The sequence below is a fragment of the Nipponia nippon genome, unplaced genomic scaffold, assembly GCF_047370975.1.
Source record: "Nipponia nippon isolate SJK-2023a ecotype South Korea unplaced genomic scaffold, ASM4737097v1 scaffold_1, whole genome shotgun sequence".
In the NCBI taxonomy this organism is placed as follows: Eukaryota; Metazoa; Chordata; class Aves; order Pelecaniformes; family Threskiornithidae; genus Nipponia; species Nipponia nippon.
Window position 1 is genome coordinate 30,208,332 of NW_028262290.1, and position 25,599 is coordinate 30,233,930.

Genomic DNA, 25,599 nt, shown 5'->3' on the forward strand with positions numbered 1-25,599 from the left:
GGACAAATCCATCAATATATTACACTGACTCTGCCATGACAGCATTAAATGGAAAGAAAGATCACTAGTACTATTTGACTCTAGCATCTCCATCAAAAGATTACTAAATATTCTTTTTAAAAATCTTCACCTTAATAGGATGGTATTAAATCCTTTGAACTTCAATATAGACATGAACTCTGTCATAAACCATTTTGTTCTAATCTCATATTTTCTAAAGCCCAGAGTACCATGTTCATGCACTGTCACATGAAGTGTTAAATTACATTAATGTCTTAACATTTCTGAATAATTTATGTATAGAAAATTTATAATATAACAGTGAGCACTATGAATGTATTCCAAATGGGTTATAGCTTCCCTTAAAAAAACACTTATGGCAGGGTTTATAAACTGGATGCTGAATTTGCATTCGCTTGAAACACAGCCAAATATATGGTTATTAAAAAAAGCCTTTTCTTTTTCCCTTACTAAATGTATTTTAAACTGATTTGACTAGTGGCTTTTCAGAACTGAGAGAATGAAAATTACATACACACACTTTTCTGCTGTTTTTCAATGCCCATCTGATAAAAGACATACAAAACTGACTTGCCAAGTTTCTGTTACCTTTATTTGGTGAAGAGAGACCAAACTGTGGGGACAGATCTTTGAAGATTCAGTTAATGCCCAACAAGAACCCATGCCTCTTAAAAAGCATCAGTCTCTTGTACAGTACATTCTTAAGGCCTGACTACGTAATTTCCCAAGAAGGATTGCTTAAAATATTGTCTCTCATAATACATTATTTCACAAATTCTTTTTTGCAATGAAACAAGTTGTCTGCCAACTATGTAAATACAACTGGGCTTCCGCTGCTGTCCATAACAAGATACTTACATGGCCTAAATCAAAGGATCCAGGGGTGCTTTTGAGCACAAGACATGGTAGCTTTCTTGCCAACATCCCAGCTCCCTGCTGGGGAGAGCTCCAGCCATGTCCTCACTTTTGCCCATTGCTAGACTCTGCTCTCCACAGAGGAAAACCTGAGTATGGAGTTGGATGGAACAATCATGTCCTTATCTAACCTAGATCCTGGGGAGAAATGACTTCAGAAATCAGTTTAAATACTGGCTTAGTGTGTATTTATATCTACATATATGAACATGAATTACGTGGAAGATTCTTTACATACAGAATAGATCCTGGACTTTTAAAAAAGTCACAAGTAGGAAAATCAGATTACTTGGGAGGCTAAAGTACATGTTGATGGTGCAACATCTAAGTCTCTAATAACTCCAGAACATTAATGCTTAATGGCTGTGTGGTAGCTTGTGTGTAACAACAGTAGCTGTTTGTATTAATTTTTCTCAGCAAACTGCTACAGGAAATGGTAGTAAATTGGACACTTTTATGGCAGTTTCAACAGTGCTCCAACCAAACAACTGAAGAAACAGAACAAACGGGCATTCACTTGTAAGACATTCCCTTCAAACCTGAGTTAAATCCCAAAGGAAGGGCTCCTGGGGCATGTTACTCTTTTGTCAGTCTTCTCTAAGCAATAAAGCCTTGATTCAACGCTATTTCAGTCAATGAGAATTTTGCCATTGATTTCAGTATTGCATGACCAAAACTTTAGATTCATATAAAAGTAATCAATAAAACAAAAAGAACACCTGGAGGAGATGTTTAAAGGCACAAAATGCTGTTAAAAGCCTGCTTTCTGGAACTGACATTCATCAGAGATTAGCTGGCAAATTGTCACTGGACATTTTTCCCTTCAACTCTCTGATGCGTGTCCTAAATTCTGCAGACAGCCATGGGTAGTGTATATAATTTACGTGTAACCTAACTATGCACAGAATATCTTTGGTTTTTAACCACATTAAATGAGTCAGAAATAAGTTATAATGGGAAATGATATATATCAGCCACTTCGCTTTAATTTTAAATTCTCAACATACAGCATTGCTCATCATGTTCTTGGGTTATAAATTCCTGGCAGGAAGAATGTTACATAAGGGAAATGTAAACCTCTGCAAAAATTGTAAGCCAATTTTTCTCCCCCCCCCCCCCCCATTTATCTGCATTTCTGTTTATATACTTACAACTGCTTTTGAAAGTAAAATTTTTTGTAGACAATTTACATTCTTCAAGCTGTGTATTTGAGCTGCCAGGATCTGTGGATAGTAGCTGACCGTATAGTAAAATATGGATAATTCTATGGCAGATCTCCTGTGTTTGAATATGTACAGCACATTCTGCAGAAGCAGGTTTTAAATTCAGGTGTAAATATGTTCTCCAACATTAATAATACCATTTTTGGCTAATAAAATATTTTGAAAACTGAATTCTACTAAACATTCTGAGCTAATGTAATAATGTGCATATATTTTCAGGCAAAGGTAAAGAGAAGATGTAAAAATGCATGTTAATATATTTTTGTTAAATGGAAGAAATCAGATTTCATGGTGATCGCACAAACATTTGTGGTGTGGAAATTCATGCAGCATTCATGGGCAGGTCCATCTGATAGAATCTGCATTTCATGAGATATTCTCCTTCCTCATTTTTTTTTAAAAAGACCCTGGTCAAAGCATAAACCCAACTTATTAAAATAATGGAATAGAAAAGATTTTGTGTTTACTTTCAAAATATTGCTAGCATTGTTATCACAATGTTAATTTGGAAAAAAAGATTTTTCAATTAATCAATGAAGGGATTATTCTTACATACAGGACATACTTCATAAAACCACACATATTAATATTCATACCTCTGTAGACTAGAAATAATTTATTGTCTGGGCATTTTTTGGTCAAGTGTAAGCAAAATGTGTCTGAATGGCAAGAAAATATTTTCTTTTTGACAGAGATCAAAAAGAATCCAAGTAAGCTCATTTTGAACATGAGTGTTTACAACAGCTTGTCTGTGACAATCAAGATTTACTAAGAATTCACATGAAATATCTGTAACATATACAATAATTTCTGCAAACATGCTCAGAAATCTTTTTATCCCGGCGTTTATAAAAAAATTACAAATCATTGCATGTGTGCAATTGCTCTCAAATTATTACAGAAGGCACTGGTGGCTGTATGCTATCCACTCATTGCATGAGTCCAGCTACTCACTAATGAACCAGCTTTAAAAAAAGTTTTCTTTCCTACTTGTGACATCTGCATCAGCTGATCACTGTCAACTGCAGCACAGTATGTGTGGTACGTCACGGGTTACTTATATATCAAAACATACTTTAATGGGGACTGTGACACTGGAGACTGTTCTTCCTAGAAAGCTGATCAGTGAGTACCAACAAGGATGTAAGGAAAATGGCAAAAAGCTTGACAGATTTTCTGCTCTTAATATCTTAATGCTTGAAAACTATTTTAATTTTAAGGAATATCAGAGTAAGGAAAAAAGTGCTAGAGCTAGAATCATACTGGCATGAGTCCATCTTTATAAGGCTTAGTCCTCATCAAATATGTTAAATGGAAGCTAGAAAATGATACCCAGTGGGAAGGCCAATCAAATCAGTACTTAGTGCACCAGAAACGCAATCATAACGTATGTTTCTGTTTCTCAGGACAGGCATCTCATTTTACAAGTGACCAGTACTAAATCACTGAGATTTTCTTTAGCTTTTAGTTCAGTCACTTGACGAAGGTACCTCCCTTACCCTATCACTTTCTCTCACATATTTTTTTTTAATGGTAGACTGTAAGTGTAAAAAAAAATCTTCCCTTCAAAAAAGTTAACTCGTAAAATGGAAAGATCACTTACAGAATAATAAACAAGACTGCTGAGTGTTGAGAGTCTCTGGTATTAGGTTTCAGTTCTGTGCTGATAGCACATGTTGCCCTGCAGTAACGCAATAAAAATATAGCAAAACCAAAGTGTTGCATATAGCTGTGCAAAACCTTCAGTGAATCCTAAGGAAATAATATCTGAACGCAAGCAGTAAAACCAGGCTTGAAGGTCACACCTAGACCCAGCTTTATGACAGACCTGGAGGTGAACCAAAATCAGCAATAGAATTGCCTTTGGAAACTATTAGTAAGACAGGTACCAGCAACATGGAGAACAATGGGTGTTCCATTTAAAGAATTACAGTTAGATGATTTTCTAAGGCAATTTCTAACTCACCAGGGTCAAAAGAAGTCTTATAATACAATACGTATTCATTATTTATTTATTTATTTATATATTCTTAGTGAAAGGCAGCCATAGGCAGACTTTATTTTGTGGGAAGTTCAAGAAAAAACAAAGAATAGTTTGTAGACATCACTGCAGGCTTCTGCAAAGGGCAATGAGGAAGACACGCCACCTTAGTTTTAAGCAGGGGCAGAAAAATCTATAACCATAATCCACAACATAAACTGACAATGCAGCCTATTTTTCAGAATGTTTAACACACTAATAACTGAAAAAAAAAACAGAAGAAATGAGGTGGAACAGAGGAAAACAGAAATTTAAGGCCGAAATGTGAGCTCTTCAAAAGCAAAAATGCAACACTGAATGCTCCATAGATAGGAGCTGGAGCATATGTGCTCACAGTCTTCATTGTAATACCACTTTAACGTACTTGAGATCTCTGTCCCTTCTGGGCTGTGTATGGGAGGAGGAGGGGGAATGTTTCTGGATTTTACTGTCGAAGAATCTCATAGATAAAACTGCTGAAAAAATGCTGGACTTTATATAGTATTTAGGTCTTGGCTGATGCTTCACAATCAGTAAGTACCCTTTTAATGGTTTATCAGATTTTGGATAATAATTTGACAGACTTGAAAGGTATTTTGTAAAACTCTACGATTTTTTTCCTTGTGAAGGTGTCAATATGCACATACTGTGCTTGGTCTTATCAGTTAAAGCTGGCGGTATGTCACTGAAACATTTATTAGAAGTCCTCTGGTTTTTTTTAATTTTTTGTGTTTAATTTTGTAATAAACACTCTCAGTGATTTATTGAGAAAAGATTGCACATATTAGAAACACTGGGATTTCAGCCTGTCAATAGTTTTGATTATGGAAAGTGACAGACACACAGGTTTTGTCTGAAGTTGAGACCTGTATTGGAGGTAGGATGGAGGTGTTCTTTCCTGCTCTGTTCCTACACAGAAAGTACATGAAAATAAACAAAAAAAATCAGGTCGGCTATGCAAACAAAAAAAAGTGTGCTTAAAATTAGGACTTGTTCTGCTTACATATGCAGTCATGCAAATCCTTTTTTTGAAAAAGTTGGTACTTCATATGAAAATAAGCAAAAGCATATTTTCCCTTAAGAGAACAGATTCTCTGTGTTCTGACCCACCTGAAGATTTTTCTCCTTTTTCTGAATAAATAGGTAGATGGCACTGCTAGAGCAGTGTACAGAGATGTTAATAGAGGAAGGCTGGAGTCCCTTCAAGATTTCCAGAATTGTATAGGTTTTAGAGGTTTTAGGACAATAATACTCTTTTCAACTTGCACATATACTGTAAGGTTTGAATAGATACTTTGTAATCAGGTCCATAGTACATGTTTAAAAGAGACTTTTTAAAATAGATGAGCAATCTGGATTCAAAATTTAAGTGATGGAGAGGAGAAATTGCATGTACTTTTAGTAAAATATCTCTATGACTGATTACACTCAGAAAATGTCTATCTTAACTTAGCCTGCAGTCATCTTTAGGTTCTAACCAATGGACTTCTGTTTGCTCAATTTAAGAGCCAGAATTGTCTTTCCGTACAGATTGCTTTAGACTATGATTATCTTCAACCTGTTGATTGTTATTTAATAGACTTCACTTTTTAAAACTATTATTGGTTTTCCCAGATCTCAGGTCATTACTGTAGTGCAGTCCCAAAACTTGTAAGTTTTGATTCCCTGTAGGAGACTAACCAACATACAGTAAGTGCTGTTTCACTAATGATAAATTGTGTTATTGATGAACATAGCGACATTTGCTGCCACCCTGAGCAGGGCTGAGGACTGGAATTCTATGTGTGCATGAAAACCAGTATTACATTTATATTTCTGATACCTTCTTAGTTCTCAGTGACCTTTTAAATACAAACTTTCAATGGTTTGGTACATTCATTTGCTAATTCTCCTAATACCCTTCAAATCGCATAATCCAAATTACATGATTTGCATATGTTCCTCTTTTTTAATAATTCCCTTTTATGATCCTTAACAATAGCTGATGTATTTTTATGAGACCTTCCTAGTTTTCCAATTACTGTTTTTGTTGAAATGTTGTATATTGTCCACTATTCTACTAACTTACTTAGGCAAAATAAAGAAAACCCTCCCAACATTAAAACCATAACCTTTTTAAGGAAGTCAAAGCTATTATTAAGGTTTCTTGCTGTCCTAACTTTCTCCTTCATAAAACTGAAATGACTGGTTGGATTTATTTGTTATGTTCTCCACTTGCATTTCAGGTGTTCTGACCAGCTCCCACTGAGCGGTGGGGAGCATAGTGTGAGTTGTGCATGTAGGGTTTGGTCAGATTATTAATCTCTTAAAAGACGCTTTTTGAAACAATTACCTTTCAATACTTTTGATTCATTTGTACAGTCTAGAAGCAGAAAAAACATGTCTGCGTTAGAAGTCTACAGACACTTGAAAAACTGCCAAAGAAAAAAATTCTAGCTTATGTACCCTGCATACTTCACTGAGGGACGTATGCCTTAAGTTTGACTGTTTAGTAACATTGGGAAATGAATAATTTCAAACAAGCCAACCTTCTCAGGTCACAATGAATTCCCTTCAAATCTATGAGATGAGTGCTTCTATCCCTGAAGCCCCTGACTTGTTGAGTAGTAATTATATTTTTTTTGTATAAAGGTGTTATCCATATGATGTGATGTGAATATTCAATGATATTTGTACTCCTGCAGCTCATGAGTGTCTTCTTGCTCAACCTTATTACTGATACACTTAATTGTTCTGAACTCTACTTCCTCAAAAGGCATGCAGCAATAGGAATATCCTGGGGCTATTCTAGGATAGCTTTACATGAAGAAAGCTGTCTCTGTATCATTCTGAAGAGATATTTCCTTGTTGTCTGGGTGTCTGATGTTTTAAGGAAAGAGGCAGAATTTCTTACATGTATCTGGGTCAGTAACTACACTTGTTTTCCCCAATGAGATTTAGTTTTCCAGTCACTTTAACTCTGTCATGGTTTAACCCCAGCCAACAACTAAGCACCAGATGCTGCTTGCTCACTCCCCCTCCCGCTGGTGGGATAGGGGAGAGAACTGGAAGGGTAAAAGTGAGAAAACTCGTGGGTTGAGATAAGAACAGTTTAATAATCGAAGTAAAATAAAATAGAATAGTACGAATAGTAATAGTAATAATAATAGTAATAGTAATAGTAATATACAAAGCAAGTGATACACTATACAATTGCTCACCACCCACCAACTGATGCCCAGGTCGTGCCCGAGCTGCTGCCCCCCAGCCAACTCCCCCTGTTTATATACTGAGCGTGGTGTCATATGGTATGGAATAGCCCTTTTAGTCAGTCTGGGTCAGCTGTCCTTATTGTGCCCCCTCCCAGCTTCTTGTGCACCTGGCAGAGCATGGGAAGCTGAAAAGTCCTTGATTTAGTATAAACAATACTTAGCAACAACTAAAACATCAGTGTGTTATCAGTATTATTCTCATCCTAAATCCAAAACACAGCCCTATACCAGCTACTAGGAAGAAAATTAACTCTATCCCAACTGAAACCAGGACAACTTCTAGCACACACTGTATTAAAGGCTGCTATTTTCTTTGAGCAGCAGCAGCCTCAGTACTGGGGGTTCATTATTGCCCTATGAGGCAAAAAGAAGATGGAAGTAATCATGGGCTGATCAAACTGTGATATAACAAGACTCAACAGATGCCAACTCTATTTTTTAAGGCTGAAAGTGATTATGCTATCTATAAAGGTGGACAAAGAAGATGAGAACAGCAAATCCATGATGAAAAGATGGCAAGTGGGACCTTATCAATAAAAGAAAATATAGCAGGCAATGCAATAGATCAAAGAATGCTGATAGGACAAAATACTCTTACAAACTGGAATTTCAAAGCATTTCTCATCAAACGTTACCAGTATACAAGAAATTCTTTCTCTAGCAAGACAAGGATACTTGAAAAACTCACATCAGGTGACACCTGTGGATAACACACCTCTAATAACTGCACTAGTTTAAGCCAAAAATATTATTACTTTCTGCAACAGCCATATGCATTCTACATTGCAGCAGCTACCTGCATAACTTTTGAAAATCTTTTATTTCACTTTCATTTTACTATCACTTATTTAACTCTTTAATAAATACACATGCACTTTCTACGGCACTGTGCATGCAGGGAAACCTAGGACTGGACAAATAAAATTGGGGAGTGAGGGCAAAGAATCATAATACATTTGACAATTAAAGGTAAAGTTGTGACATGTCTCTTATGAGGAGAGAGAAATCACCAGAATAAAAGGAAATGTGATGTCTCCACTCTCTTTATTCTTATGATGTCTCCCCTCTCATTATTCTTTTCAAAACCCCCCTGAAATATAACTAATCATCTGTTGGTTTTAAAAGAAGCAAAATATTCACAAGATCTGGATGATACTTTAAAAAAAATTACTGTTCATAGCATGTCAGCATAAAAAATAGTGATGAGTATTTCAGCTAAGCAAAGTGTAATATGCCATGGAAACAGATATTTTACGTGGACCTGGTAGCCAAGCCATGGCAGAAGTCAATAATGCATTTGGAGCACAATTTCAAGGCCATTTTATGTTGACAGGATTCTTCACATTGTCATGAACAAATTTGGGATTGATGCCTTGGAATTAATCCCTTGGAAAGGGACAGGATCTGTAGATGCACTTATCATAATCGTTAACTTTATCAACGATTCCTAATATTCAAAAGCAACTGCTCTTTGTCTCAACTGCCATTGTGCTCTGATTGCCTTTGCTGATGTGCATAAAAGATCCCCTGAAGCATCAAAAACATGAAGAAGAAAGCAAAAGATAAGTCTTATTTTTCCCCTTAATTTTTTCATCTTTGCCTTAACTTTCCAACCCCCAGTTCAGGTGTGTAGCAGGGAAGTCCCATGCCAGCCTCTGCACTCCATGTATTCCTCTGCCATCTCCTCCTGGGTGCTACCACACACCTTCCTCAAAACATAACTGCCTGCCACATTGACCATTACTGTCTCTTTCTCCTCTTGCATTTCGTCTGAGTCAAATTTACAGTGTTAGACTGAAACATCATTGAGGATCATCTTTTCATTCTTTTCATACACAACCCTCCACAATGTGGTCCTGATTTAAGTTGTGAAGCTACACTAACCATGAATAAAGAATAATGTGTATTTCTTAAAGTTGGTTTATAAGTAAGTCAATTTTTTCCAACGTTATTGTCTTCAAGGGTAGTAGCCTGCCTTGATTCCTGTAACAGTGAAGTCTACAAGAAAGACCCCAGTGAAAAAAGGATGCCTGCTACTTGCTTCATGAGAGGTGACCTGGAGGCATGGCATCTCCAGAAGATATGAATTACTGCCTCTCCATGGAGAAGACCCACATGTACACTGCAGCCTACCACAAAACTTACCCTGACCGTCCTCCTCAGTCGCTGCAGCCCCAAAGCAGGTCAGTCTAAGATTCAAACCTTTTCTTTCAGAAAAGCTTTACCACACGTGTTTACCAATTTTTCAGTGTTTATAAAAGATTGTATTTGTTACGATGGCTTCCCCTCACTCAGACATTAGGTCTGTGCAATGAAATGAGAATCCAGCCTATGAGCTAGATAGCATCCTGAATTAAGGATAAAGCATGTTATAATTCTGGGTGTGCAGACACATGTATGCATGGATATTGTGTGTATATGTTATCCCGTTCATATAGACAGATAAGTACACTCATTTTTTTTGCATCTACTCCTCTAGCAACACTTGTGTCTGGGACAGAAACTGGAAAATGGGATTCCTTATATTTTATGTTAGAATAAGGTCATCATGTCTCTATTTTTTGTATCCTCCTCTCTAATCTGATGTACTTTTAAATTAAGTACAAAATGCCTTTACATCCTTCTTCAAACATTAAAGAAAAAAATAGGTTAGGAAAGCAATGCTTATAATACTGTTCAGAATGTACCAAATCCAGAAGCAGAACTTCAATGAATAAGAAAAAGCCACAAAGCTCACTTTTGTTTTATGCCAGATGTCCAAGTATTTTATTGAGAGCTAGTGAGGAGATATAAAACCCAAGGTTTACCCTACATATATTGGAAATTATACACTAAATATCTTTTATTATTGTTTATTAAAGGCCACCAAAAAAGCCTTTGAAAGTTTGAAATAGAACATGTGTTAAATGTAATGGACAGAAAATGTAGTACTTGTCTACTGTTTAACACAGCTGCTACCATTACCACTTGTATTTCAGAATAACAATTACTTAGATGAAATCTATCCTTCAAAAAGCCTTTGACTGATATGAATAGAAGCAATATCAAAATTACTCAAATTGTTCTGTTTGCCTCTTAAGACTTTTACAGTTGCTAATTAGCTAAGAGGTATTAATGAAGCATCCATGTATACAGTACTGGTATCTAACATAATGGAGACAGTTTTATCAAGATATTTTATTGTTTAGGATCTTAAAATTAGAGGCACTTTTAAAAACAAAAAAACATTGCAACAGCCACCCTCATATTTGCTAATTTGATTCTAATTATGTCTAATTATGTTTCATTCTTTTTTTTTTTTTTCTCTTGGCAAACTACAGATTTTCCTCAGGGTCAGCAGGGGTGGAGGGGAAAGGGGAATAAGGCAGGTTCTCTTCATAAAAGCATTCTTAAAAGCACCTTGTGCAGTTTTCATGAATGACTATATCCCTACAACATAAAAACCTAACAACTCTGCTACCCAGTCACAAATTTTGTTATTGTACACCATAACCAGGCTTGAACAGGAGAGAATGCAAGAATGCAGCTGGCTGCAGAAAGAGCTCCCGGTTTACATAATAACAGTGATAGTAATTAGTATGTTAAAATGAACTAGATTAATTATAATCTGCCTGTATATAAATAATTTTCTTTCACTGCTGCTATGGGAACAAAATTTATGATAATTTATTTTATTTGAATGTGAAGCAGATGATTGATTTCCGTTGCAGAAATTTTAGCAGAGATCTGTCCTGCAAACTTTCTACATGCAACACATCCGTTTGTTTTGGGCAAGAAAAACTGAAGGAAACCTGTACAGGTTAAGATCTAAGGACCAGAAACTGAGGTCAGTGATATAGCTGTATATATCCCTTCAACAATGCTCCTGTCCAAATAAAGTCCAAACTTATCTTCTTTTGAACTGATATACCTCTCCTCCTGCTCTCTCTCTGAAAGCACACAGTCCCTACATGGCATTTTTCTTAGAGAAATGTCTTTTTTTCTCAACCTCAGACATGCTCTCCATTTATAACTTGGCCTCTTGCTAGATTTCCTTACAAGAACACATACTTCATGACCTGACTCACAACACTTCATTTTTACTTGCCTCAGTCACCCTTCCATAATGTTCTGGAGAAGATTTGTACTGAAATTCCCCCAGCTGATACCATAGCAATTTAAAAGCCAAACAGGTGCTTGACTGGAAACTCATGCATTTAGAAGCCAGTGAATTTTCAGGGCTGGAGTGTCTTAAATACACAACAGAGACACATGCATGCTTCCCTCCCCGCTAGTTTCTGTTTCTATGGTTTAAGCAAACAAGTTAATTGTTCTGAAAGTTGTGGTGAAGGAAAATACAATAACTGCCCTTAAAGTTCTGGTATCACTGGCTCCCTAAAGTGAACCACATAAATAAGTCCACCAAGTGAAAGCTTGTCAACCCTGTCAAGTCAAAGGCTATAGCTAGCCAGTCATTAAGCCCTCAATAAAGGATACTGGTCTGAACTAAACTTATATTTGATCTTTATTTCTTTGTTGATATTATAAAGCAATCACTTACTGAGGGTTTCCATAGTAACAAGTAAGCTAATTTTTTATTTTAAAACTCTTTCATGCACTCAAAATACAGATACAGTGGGATAATTGGCAGGGAATACTGTTCCTGCTTTCCTGGTATTATTTAACCAGAGCAGGGTAAAGTAAAGCATGGTTTTCAATGAAACTGGAGATTTATTTTCCTTCCTCTGTAAGAACATTAAAAAAACTTCACAATTTACTTACATCTTTGGTTTCTGCGTTTGCTCTTGTACATAGTCATTCTGAAGAAATTCCACTTTCTAAGAAGTAATTGCCTTGAACACAGACAAAAGAGATGAGATCGTGCTTCTGCTTTGCAGTGAGACAGTTGCTCACTGACAGAAGGTAACCAGCAATCTCTCAGAGAAAGGCAGGGTAATACCATTCTCCTAAAATTCAGGGGAGATGCTACTGGCTCTAACTATTTTCTCTCTTACAAAGCTCAGACACAAAATATATTTATTTTAATATTTTTTTCCAATGTGTTTGAAACCAGCTGATAAAATCCAGAAAGCATATAAAATCACGTAATCAGACAAAGTGGCATAATGTGCTATTCGATAGTCTGACGTCAAGATTCCTCGAAAAAGCCCTGATATAACCAAAATTGAATAAATGACCTCATAAACTAATAAAACCTAACTTTTCATTGAGACGTCTTAGAATTATGCATATGAGGACATTAAAATATTTTGGGTTAAATTTTCAAGCAAAATTACTATTGAAAAAAATCAACACATGTTGATCAATGAAATCCTGACTGCAGGTCTGAGCTCATGAATAGGTGATTTAGGAAATAACATATAAAATGCAATTATCTTTTTTCATGCCTGTGTTTAATTCTGCATTACCTTTCAATGATTTAATTTGAGGAAAGTTATTTAAGCAACATTCTGCTGATTGCTCATTTTTATAATTACTTCATTGCCCGCTAGTCTGTTGAATCACAAGGTCATGGGAAAAAAGTGGCAGCATTGTATGATCTTCCACATACATGTATGACACCATTTCAAAGAATCCAGACATCTTCCTAAAGGGAGCAGGGGAAAGGGGAAGAAATTCTTGCTGTGTTGGGGAGATGAGAGGTATGACGACACTCAAGAAAGATGCCAGTGGCAGCTATGGAGCTGGAAAGAGGTGGAAATTCCAGTTCATTCAGCAATAAATCTGCCTTCAATAAAATTGTGTGAAAGTACTTCTTAATGTTTTAAGAAATTCATGTTTTGAGATGCCCTTCATGTTTTGAGATCTTGATCCCAGATACCGCAAATACAGAAGTGTCAAAGGATTAGACATATAGGGTGAAGTAATGAAAAAATAATAAGTATAGTGACTGAAATGTCTTGAAAACTGATAATAGTGGTCTCTTTGTTATTTAAAATGCATAGATTGACAACACGTCTCTAAACTACTCAAAGAAATCTAAAGCTAGTATCTTTGGCTTACATAAAAAAAAAATTAACATCTGGTGCCTATGGATCATTCATGTTTCAGAAAGTAAAAAATAATCCTTTTGAAAGACAGGAACAGTTTTCAGTATCCATTATCTAAAAACATTCACCTACAGTTACTTTCTTCACGAAAAAAATTAAAAGAAATTAAGAAGAATGTCTCAAACTGCCTCCTCTGAAATTATATTTTTTCCATCTTTTTTTCCCTCTCATATTTTTGTTTATGTCTCGGGCATAACCATTTTTAGCTTTGTACATCATTTAATTTTCCTTGCAGTTGTTCAGTATTTACATATCTTCACATTGGCACACCTCTAGCTACTCAGGTGAAATCTTTACTTTATATTGACTCTATTCATCTACTTTTCCTCCATCTGTCAAAACCTGACCACATATCTTTTCATTTGCTTTGGATTTGTATCAGCATAGCTGAGGATAAAGTGTAGCCTGAAGAAAATGAAAGCAATGGATGCATTTTTTAGATTTATTTAGTATTTCAACTACAGTTGTCTCAAAATGCCACAGCTGAAATAATACCATCTCTGTTGTGGAGGTCAGCAGAAAGGTGGGAAATTGCAAAGCACATCAACAGTGACAGGAAGGAAAAAAATTGGCTAAGTCATTGCTAAACATAGCGACAGACAAAATGTCTGTATTGTATAGAAAGACCCTGCATGCTATATACTCAAACAGCATTGCACAGTTTATATCCATTGAAGTCAGTATTTTTGCAGTAATTTATAAGCATGGAGGATAACTCCCCAGTTTTCCTGCTTTATTTTTTTTCTGTGAGTTAATTTCCAGCAGAATCAGGTTTGTGATATGAGTCAGACTACAGAGATCTGTGGTCTCCTTTTAGATTTGCTGCTTTGTGTAGCAATCTTTGTTCCCTTTTGTTGCTCTTTTCCTACTTCTACCTGAAGGCTCTCATCTGTATTATTGAGTTCAAATTTTCCTTCTTTAATTGATTTGGTAAGATGTCCTCAATCTTTTTCCTCAGCCCACTTTAGATCTTAACTATAGAACTCATTCCTTTTCCTTATCATTAATGGCTAATTTTTCGTTAATTTTTATCATGTGTTTAACCTAGACATATATTACTAGCTTTCCATATTATATTACACATAGAACATGCAACAACATACATATTTTTCCGTTGTTTTTTGTGCATTATTCCATTACAACAATGTATTTGTATGCAAATATCTTGATAATGGTATAAAATAAAAATATGAACTAAATGGAAATTTCATGGGATAGGAATTAATTTATTTTAAATCAATGATCCCTGAAAACACAGTCTTTATTGGTTTTAGTTTGTGTTAATTGCAACTCTGATTACTTCTTCAGTACAGTGAAATGCATTTGCTAAAAATAATGTAAATACTCTCTGTTTGGTGAATCATTCTAGGTCTGTTCATAAAAAAATACTGCAAAAAAAATACTTGAATGTGCTGGTTAGCTTTGAGTGGGCACCACAGCCTCCTGTTTCTCTATGTTACTGATTGCTGTTAGGGGAGTTTAAAACTCACTTTCACACTATTACAGCTTTAAAAAAAGTCAGAATCTTGCATATGGCTGGTTAAATGCATCAAGCTTAGTGAGGTGGGAAGAAATGAATGGGAATGAGGTGGGAAGAAAAACGTCTCACATAGTCATATTAAGCTTGTTTCTTTTTTGCAAAGATACATCTTAAATGACTACAAAAATTTTAAATATTCTTAAAATAATGTGTTGGAATGAATTTTATCAGTTCATTGTTGCTGGTGGTAAAAGAATTAATAATGCTCACATCTGCACATCCCATATTACCTCTCGCATTTCTCTCCTCCCTACCTTAAGGTCCCAATAAGGAGTTTTTCTTTGAATACTGCAATGAATTTCTCAAACTGCTTCCTAAACAGGGGGAAATTAAAAATACAGATATTTTACAAATATAACTGCTGACTTGAATGTCACATATTACTCATCAATAAACACTGAGTCTGGGCTGTATCCTCGATTTTATTTTTAATGAGCAGATCTTAGACAAAAAAAGGAAGGTGGGGGAGGCTTAAAGTATGTTCTGTCTCTCAGTGTTTAATTCAATGCACCCAAAGAATCTTCTTAGATATCCTTCTAAGGTTTCCATTATGGTTATTTTTGTGATGTCAACCAAGAAAATATTACATCTATGAATATATGTGTAGGGATCAACATTTAATCTCTTCCAGGTAATAAATTCTCCTTAATACAATTATTGATGCATCAAAATTATGCCTTTGACATGTGTGCACCTTTTACTGGTAAAAATTTGGACAATCATCTGACAATGCATTTTATCATGGTGTTATATTAGATAAATAACATTCACCATATCAAGAAATGCCATTTAGCTATTAAGGAAGGTTTATGATAATGTATTCCCTTTATGATGTAATGAGGACAGAGCTTAAAATATTGGCCAAACCATACCCCTGACTAATATCGCTACAATACTGAACATGCTGTGGCAAGCAGAATAAGAAAGAGCAAAATTTGTACTGCTCATGCTTACAACTATAACTTAGAGTTTCATAAATGCTTTACAAGGGACAACAAAGCTGGCTAGCAGTCCTGAAGCAGACCAGAAATAAAGACTGATGAGAGTGCCAAAGAAGGAAAATTTTATTAAAAGGTTACCTATAGACTAAAGGGCTCAATTCAGTTGTGTAAACTTTTATGTCTAGCAATCCTTTGATGATTTATGGCATCTGAGATATCCACAAAGTGCCAGAAAATATGGCACAGGACCTGTATGAAACCTATAACCTTCTGGAGCTCTCTACTGAAGCCAAATCCATCTTAAATGGCTCTAGACAAATATTTAGGCAACTGAAGTTGAAGAGTTTATATTTTGCCCTCTCTCTGATAACTGTCATTATTCTCTGGCTTTTTTACACTTAGGGTCATTGTTTCAAAGTGGTCCCAACCTGAACTCTCAGGCCTTGGCTCTGCACGAATCAATGGATACATGTGAAGGAGAACCCCTACAGAGATCCACCGAAATCCAGGTGGGGAAGAGGAAAAAATCCTGCCTGTTGCAGGCCTGTGATTGATTACAGTAGGAATTATATGGAAAGAGAAAATGATAAGTTGTATGACTGAGAATTTTTAAATATCCTCAAAGAGGCCGCTATTTGTTAGTACACAGTCCACAGCTGATTGTGTGGATTAAAAAATTTTGTGGATAAAAGAGAAATAATGTAGCATAAAACTTTCAAATCAGCAATACTTCGTTTTACTAAAGCCAAAAAGACTGTCAAAATGCTTTAACATTTTTCCTTTACTTCAGTCAGTTTTTACTCTGCCCAATTGTTCATATCCAAAAGAATATACAGTTTGCAAGATTTCATGAAAACCTCAAGTATTCATCAAAAGCTGAATTAGAATGAAATTTGTTACATTCACATCATTCCAATCATCTACTAATGTTGTGGTTTAACCATAGCCAGCAACTAAGCACAAAACATCTGTTTGCTCAATCGCCCCTGGTGGGATGGGACACAGGATCAGAAGAGTAAACATGAGAAAACTCATGGGTCAAGATAAGAACAGTTTAATAATTGAAATAAAGTAAAATAGTAATAATAACAACAACAAAAATAATAATAATAGTGATAAAAAGAATATAACAAGCGAGTGATGCACAATGCAATTGCTCACCACCCGCCAATCAATGCCCTGCCCAACCCTGAGCAGCAATCACTGCCCGCTGGCCAACTCCTCCAGTTTATATACTGAGCATGATGTCATATGGTATGGAATAGCCCTTTGGTCAGTTTGGGTCAGCTGTCTTGGCTATGCACCCTCCCAGCTTCTTGTGCACCTGGCAGAGCATGGGAAGCTGAAAAGTCCTTGACTTAGTGTGAACACTACTTAGCAACAACCAAAACATCAGTGTGTTATCAACATTATTCTCATCCTAAATCCAAAACACAGCCCTATACCAGCTACTAGGAAGAAAATTAACTCTATCCCAACTGAAACCAGGACATGTTTATAAAAAACATCACAAGAAATTACTTTTTTCTGGAGATCTTTTATTTTTAGAAAGCTTTAGCTGTTTCTTGTCTCTATTATCTTCTACATTTCTGCTGACCTATTTTACTCTTCTTCAGCACTATCAGGCAGTAATGACAGTTCACCACAAAAGATTCTTTTTTAGATAGCAGGAGAAAGCCTCCAAGGTACTGGTCCTACTTTCACCATAGGCAATTTTCTCTTTTTCAATGAAGCTTCTTCACTAGAATATAATTTGTCTCATTGTTATACTAGCATTTATCTTTAATCTTTAAGGAATTCACTGTCAAGCCTGCCTCATTAGACTAAGCTCTTTTTATCAGATGTCGCTATTACCATTTAGCAATATGATTACAGAGGTATGAAACAAAGCCTGCCACCTTCTTCCTCAGGTAGGAGCCCATACTGGCTCTTCCTCCTGTCCCTTGCCCTGTTCACAGCATGTTCTCATTCCTTCAACAAGAGCCTTAGAAAAGCATTTGGATACTTTTCTGTGACTAACAATTTCCAAAGTTTACAGTGTCATTTCCTACAAATGTAAGGTTAGAATCAATATCCACATTTGAAAGTAAAACCTTTATCTATTAGTAAAAACAGGAATTTCAAAGAAAGATTAGGGAAAGAAAAAAACCGACTAAGTAGAGGTACTTCATAACAGTCCTTAAATACATGAAAGGCTGACACACACACAAAAGAAAAGGGAAGAGTTAGTGAAGAAGCCATTTTCTATGTCTCTGGAGGTTAGAACAGTCATGGACATAGACTGTAGCAACAGAGACTTAAATAAGTTGTTTGGAAACTTTGTTATTGGTAAGGGTAGCTCTACATTGCCTAAGAAGTGCTAAAATCTGTATCACTGGAGGATTTTAGAATAGGCTAGATATCTCAGAGGAGCCTGCCTAGGAGAAGGATAAGATGAAATCTTGTAGTTTCTTCCAAGCCTTACTTGTGATCGCATATGTCCAGATAAAATAGAAATCATCATAAAGTCGAACACTACCCAGGATTTGGGCTATGTTTGTCCTTCAGCCTACCTAATATTGATGGAGCATGCTAGGGGAACACTAGCATAACATGAGGAGAATTTACACCAATGAGTGTGAAGAATCTAATGTCCAGTACCTGCTTTTAGGGAATCCTGTCAGACCAACTTTTGGTCTTGACACTGGAGTGGCTTCTCCAACTGGGAATGAATGAGATCACCTGTGGTTGAACCCTGCTCTGAATCTTTCCAGATACAGACACTAGTCTGCTAACTCAGGCACCTATGGGTACACATTATGAATACCCTTCAGAATTGCACTGTGTCCTCAATTACATTTAGGTAACTGCCACAAGATTCAGAGGAGCTACAGTACATGGATATGCTAGAAGCGTGAACCTTCGACTTTGCAATTCAGAATGATGGTTTTACACAAAGAGCCCCTCCGCAACTTTCTTCCAGTCCCAAAGACTGACAGGAGCTCTGGAGTGATTTGGTACTTTCCCAGCTCTAACTCCCTCCTCATTACTCACACTGTCTTATATAACCCTTAAGTGAAACTTGGCCAATTCTATTCTGTTCCCAGTTCCAAAACGAATAATGCAGTTATAAATGCCTGATAGCTCTTCCTTTTTTCAAAAAAAACCCTGTACTGTGCACAGTAAGTACAGGTCCCTTTAGACTGGTCGCAATAACATAAAGCTTTTTGTTCCTCCATCTGGGGAACATTTAGCTATTATTTTAAACCAGGTATAATAAGGTGTTCCTCTCTGAAATGTCTGAAAAGGCAGTTAAACTTCAGGCTCAGCGTTAGATATTCTATATGATAGATTCTACAGTGGAAAAACATATCTTCCTTTCTGCTTTGGCAAGTGGAAAAATGGTAAACCAATCTCAGATGAATGCCATTCTGACTCCTTTCATTTGCTTTACACACTCTGTAAGATCCAAGTTGTTCCTCCTATCGTAGATCAGTTTCTTTCATAATCTATCTCAGTTCTTGACAAGTTTCTTCTTGGCTAGTTTCCTTTTGGTTTTGAGCAATTTTAATGTTTTGTTTTGTTTTTCCTAAATCCTGGCTTCTTTTCATCTCATCTTTAATTTGATTTTAGCCAGGTTTTATCTAGCCCTGACAGGTTTTCATTTGTTCTGCTACATGCTTTGGTTGCTAGTTTGGCTGGGAGTTTTCATCATCTTTTATTTCCTCTTGATGAGGTCATCACCATCCAGCAACAATACTTCTTAGTTACTTTCACGCTATTTCTAAACACCTGTTTAACAATTGAGACAGTCTTAAGAGATGTTCTGCTTCAAACTTCTCTGATTATGGGACTAAAACACACTTCCTTTCCGTTAAGAGGAGGTAGAAGGTTTGTGTCCCAAACTGTTTTCCGAATATAAACCAAGACGCCACTCAAAACCATCTTTTCTTCAGGATTTGCATTAGTATAATTCAAATGATGTATAAAGAGGCAGTCTGCATTTTTATGATCAATAAACTATTTCTTAGTAATTCAATTTATGAGCCATATTACTAGAAAAGCTTCCCTATATTTCACTTTATAGTAATCCTTTCAATGATCATGATCTTTAATGTTTTACACAACATACTAAAGTTACAGTTCACAGATTTTCCTAAATACATTGCAAACACAATCCTGTACTTGGAAACTTATTCATTTAATACAAAATTGTAGAAAAATGGCTATCAGTTTTACAGTAACAATTTTTATCTGTGCTAGTTGGTATCACTTTAAGAATTTCAGTAGCTTAGGCCATGAGTCTAGAACTAGCATTTCAAAATGTAATAGTTTTTATCCAGTTGGTAACGTTTTAATCCTAGTGGAAAACTGTCAGAAAGTCATTAAATAATAGAAATTTTTTCTTCCTTGTTGTTGTTAAATCTGAAATAAGTCATGATGCCTGTAGCAGGCACCAGTTTCCATCATCTCAAGGATGGTAGATCTTATAGGATACTGCAAATATAAAAGGGTGGAAAAATACCAGATGTGGAGCAAAAGCAGCTCTGCTGAATTAAAGAAATATTTAAGCTTTTAATAGACTAGCAAGTGCTCAATTGTGGATTTAATAAGAAATGTTCATACATATCATTTCTAGAGAAACAAACTGCTGAATATTGGTGAGTTTTTATAAGAGATTTAAGACAGCTTTTTATATCAATCTATCTTGATTCTGCTTAAGTAACAAAATCATTCCACTTCAATATAGAGAGTTGTTTTTAATGGGAATTACACCCACTGTGTCATATTCTGCAAACAGATGATATCCATTTTAATTTGATTAGAGTAACATGCAATTCGATGCTGCCCTGTTTTCCCTTTCACATTCCTTTTAATTATCACACTGATGAGACACTTCAGCATGCTAAATTTAATGGGACAAACCTTCAGAACAGAATCCATTCTTGCATAACCCAAGAATATTGAAAAAATACACCTCAAATTTGTGTATCTTGATTCTGCTTAAGGGCTCAGAAGTACTCGAACACCTCAAACAGGTTTTTCAGACACAGCCATTTGAAGAAATCATTTGCTATCATCACCATTGCACTATGAGATCCTATTCTAAAGTTTTTATATGTGTATTGAAACAGCATTAACACGCATTCAAAATACATTTTCAGTTCTTCACTCTAGTGAACATTGTCTCGCTTTGTCCACAAAACAGAACAGGAAGAGCTTGAGAAAGAACCTTTTCTGAACAAATGAAGCACTTAAAATGTCAATTTAGGACTCACAGCAATGCAAACTGATGATGTTTTATGGTACAGCCAATGAAAAGCTGCTGCTTCAACCTTTCCTTTCAGACTAATGCTTTTATAACAACAATCAAGAGAAAGCTGAAAATGTTCCACTTTCTTTTCTCATTGTATGGGATCTTTCTTTCTCAGTGTGTAGGACTCAAGACAATTTTAGTCATAATCAATCAGTGTAATGGCTGGCTTGAGAGGGAGAATAAGGCCTTTGACAGAGACAAAAAGTAGAAGAAGAAGATTGATTTTTGGAGTGATGGAAAAAGCTATATTATATCAATTCACCACCAGACCATACTAAAGTATGTAACACTATCAGCACACATACAACAACATCCTTTGAATCACAGGGCTCTGCTCACTCTGTGCAAAATTCCAGTGTGACTCCAACTTCACAACTGCTCCTACTTTTTGAGGGTTTTCTTTCAGGGTTCATGTGCATGTGCCTATGTGAGGTGGCAGGGTGGGGAAAGTGCTAACAAGAAGTTGTTACATTAAAATTATTAATACATCTGATTTAATGCGTTAATCAGACTGGTGGATGGGTGGGGAGGAAGCAGTTTTTCCTTCATCTAAATGAGGCTGCATGCCTATAGTGGGATTATGTACACTTTGTGCCACCTGAATTCATAGGTTCAGTTTTTAGAGTATGCCAGCTGTACGGCACGTTCTCTAAACATTGCAATGAAATCAAAGACCATTTCTGAGTCAATGATATCCTATATAGAAACAGGATATTTTCTCTTTGATTATAGCAAGCCAAATTCTTTGGTTTTGTTTTAACCTCAAATAAGTTTTTAATCAAGACTGGTATTATAGCACAATAGTGCTATGTAACATTTAACACCCAAAGCTCTACTGTTTCAATGAAAAGCTTTTAATATGCTGTTTATTCATTTGAGAAAAGGATATTAAACTTTTGAAACACATTTTGCATTTTAAAAAATCTGGCTAATAGCTAGAAACCCAACATTTTAAAGAAATAAAACAATCATTATTAGTAATAAAGGTCATCAGAATACGCTTTTGCATGATAAAGTACTTCCAAATCAAATATATTCTCTATTTAGGGATGTTTCAAAACCACAAGAAGTAAGAGGAACTTGGAAAGACTAGTACTTTTCACCTTGAGGTTTTACTACTAAATATCAGTTCATACTGTGAATTAACTGCTAAAAATGCACATAGCAACTCTTTTCAATGGGATACTGAAAACCAGAAAACAGAAGTGTGTTCTCAGTCACCTGAAAACAAATTGAAGAGATGTCAGTACAGTAGAAAAGATAAAGAACATTTTTATCCCCCTGTGGACCTAGCAAGAAAACCACTTTCTCATCAAGGTAAATAGTTAAGAGACTATGTGTGCAAATGTGAAACAAAGGTATGCAAGATGCTTTGTTAATATCTAGCCTAAAATCATAGGCATTGAAGAATTTAGGTGCCAGGATTTCTATTTTCTGTTCTGTGGCACCTTGGAAGGGTAAAATCATTTCAGATAGCATGAGAATAGCAGCTTCTGGAGATAGTCTGTTCAGGGAAGATACCAAAACCACAGGGATATTCAAAGTAATTTTTGAAAAATCTGTCCCCAGATCACATCTATTCTTGAAAATTTCTGTTCTTGGCTCAGCTGGACCAGATAAAACATGCTTACATATTTTAATGAAGTTTGGCTTCACAGATAAGAAAAATTCTTTGTGATGCTGCAGCAAAATAAGAAAGAGAAGGATTTAAGAAAGCCAGCGTTACTATTTACCATTTATCTCTAGACTGAAATCCCTGCTCATGTTTTAGAATATAAAAGGCATAGCAAATTATTTTGAAACTAATATTGATAGGATCCAGTTTAACTAATGTTGCACTGAACACATATCTCCATCCTGCCATTACTGAAGGAGTAAGGTAGCTTCAGAAGCTTGCATGAGATTGGTCATACGTGTTGACTACATTGGCTTCTAAAAGGTAAAGATAAGAAAAGGGACAAGTCCTCTCAAAAAAGGTTTATTTCCTCCCCCAGACCAATGATTTACAGAAAGGAGAATTATAATTAGAATACACTAAAATAAGAACCTTTGCTCTGAAGTATGACAGGAACATTAAACTTTGTGGGACGCTAATTAAAATCTGACAAAACTTTAATCGATAAATTTTTTTACATAGAATAAAAAAATGTTATTAATGGTCCACATTTTACACTGAGTCAAAATCTCTCATTTAAGGACACCTACACATCACTGTTTGGAATGCAGACCCAGTCTGGATTCAGTTTACTTTTTGCCCAATGAAAACCAGTACCATGGAATTTTGATATCTTAAAAATCCAAACCCTGGACTATTCCACTTGCAAAACAAAGAGATGAGCCCTGAACATTATTTATTTTGGAGGGATACAGTACTTATGACCCAGATATTTAAGAAAATGAGGTTTGGAGAATAAAGGTCCTGCTGAACTTGGAATCAAATGGTAGAAAAAATGAGCATGAGAAGATTTTGTTTTGCTTTTCTGATTGGCATTAAGCTTACTCTCAGTCACCTTTCCTGGTGGTTTGACACTTTCACTGTGATTTTAAGGGCTTCATTTGAGATTGACAAAGGACTGAATGGAAAAAACAATTATGCTGTCAGATTTTCCCAGGGAGCAAGCAGACTGATTTTATTTGGCAAACACTTATGCCTGCTTGGAAAAGGCAAAGCAGAAGAAATGCAAGATCATGTCAAACATATGATGAAATCAAATTGGTCGAACTTTTATCTCAAACACACACAATGAAAACTATGATTGACATTTTCAGCAACTTCCAGTAAATGGAAAAATAAATCCACATGAAAAACTGAGGTAGGGTTAACTGATATAAAAATTATTGCAGAAAGCATTACACTTTCTCCAAGCTGTACTGTGAACCAGAAAACCAATATACACTGAAATATTTCTTTTCAGAGTTTCATATGGGTTTTGTCAACACACTACTCCTGAATATTTTGAACAACAGTCAAAATATAGCAGATGTGACCAAATGGGAAGGAGAGGTGTTGGAAGTCTATACACTGGATGGATGGGTCCAGTGTAGAAATATAGTCCTGTCAAGTAGATTTTTGATAAATTTTCTCACAGTTAAATCTCCCCCTGCAGAACAGTGCCACAAACTCCACACTGTTCTGACAGCAGCAGAACGTGACGATTATTTTTAAAGAGATTAAAATTTTTAAAGAGGCTAGCAAGACACAAGTATACTGAGCAGCCCTCATTCAGACTAATAAATGTTAGTGAAATTATTTTTCAAATGTTAATAAAGGAATTGCTTCTGAAAGACATCAGATTAATAACCTTTAAAACACCTGACTTTGGGGAAAGGAAAATAGGATTATGTTTCTGTTAAGTTATCATACAGAAAACATACAGTGAGGTTCTAGAATGCAGTATTTTTTATTAATGGGTTCAAGATGAAGAAAATAGTCAAATTTTCATCTGTTGTAAATTAGAGGTTATTATATGACTTAGTTGGCTGCATTCATGCATGACTGAGTTCCATGATGTGGGAGGTTCTACGTTATGCAGCATAAATTCAGGAAATCATCAAAATTATTTTAATTTAAATTAACTGAACATTTGGCTCACAATTCTCAATTTTCCAATTCAGTGAACTTCATAGCCTAATCTTTCAATAGAGGGATAAATTTGATCTGTAAATGGTATCTCTGGCTAAACAGATGACTAATCATGCCATTTCACTGCCCAATCTTTTCTCTTTTGGTAAAAGCATCTTGTTGGAAGTGGTCTTGCAATTTTTAATGGAGTCAATATTTCCAAGGATGACTGCACTAGAATATACTAATGTGCAGCCGTTCAGAAAATTACTGAAAAATAGGTGTCTAAATTTAATCGAAGAAGCTTTTAGGAGTTCCCTTAGTAATTGCACATATAAAGTGATGTACCCTTAAACCATGACCTGGGATCTATTTTGACATACTAGAAAATACGGAGCATCACATGTTAATCAAAATAAAAAACTGCAAAGGAAAGTAGACTTCAATTGTCATAATGACAAATACAGCTTTAAAAGTTCCTTTCATAATGCAGGCATATTTTCTTGTTTTGCAAAGTTATAGATCATTAAAAAAAGGTTTTTAGCATTTTAAAATAAATGACACTTATCGAAACATTATCATCACAGCTTATTATACATTGAGATTGCTCCATTCCACCTAAACAAAAATGTCATTGCATTTTAATGTCTCACCTCACTAGCAATCTCAGCAGCATTTCATTATAATCCAATTTAAAAATAAAGCAATTGAAAACAAATATATGAATTCGTCTACAAAGGCACCATTAAAAACCAAAAAAACCCACAACCCCCTGAACAA

General features: G+C 35.6%; 1 protein-coding gene across 12 annotated transcripts in view; it reads right to left on the reverse strand.

Moving 5' to 3' along the window:
• The window catches only part of RALYL (RALY RNA binding protein like), a 394,972-nt gene that overhangs the window by 101,700 nt on the left and 267,673 nt on the right, over nucleotides 1-25,599 (reverse strand). The window contains exon 1 of one of the 12 annotated variants that reach the window (XM_009476534.2): nucleotides 12,192-12,315. The exons of the other annotated variants lie outside the window; for them this stretch is intronic. Within the exon in view, the coding sequence (XP_009474809.1) occupies nucleotides 12,192-12,228 (37 nt within the window). The 5' untranslated portion in view covers nucleotides 12,229-12,315. Of the gene's footprint in view, nucleotides 1-12,191; nucleotides 12,316-25,599 lie in introns of those variants that run through there. 12 annotated transcript variants of the gene reach the window in all.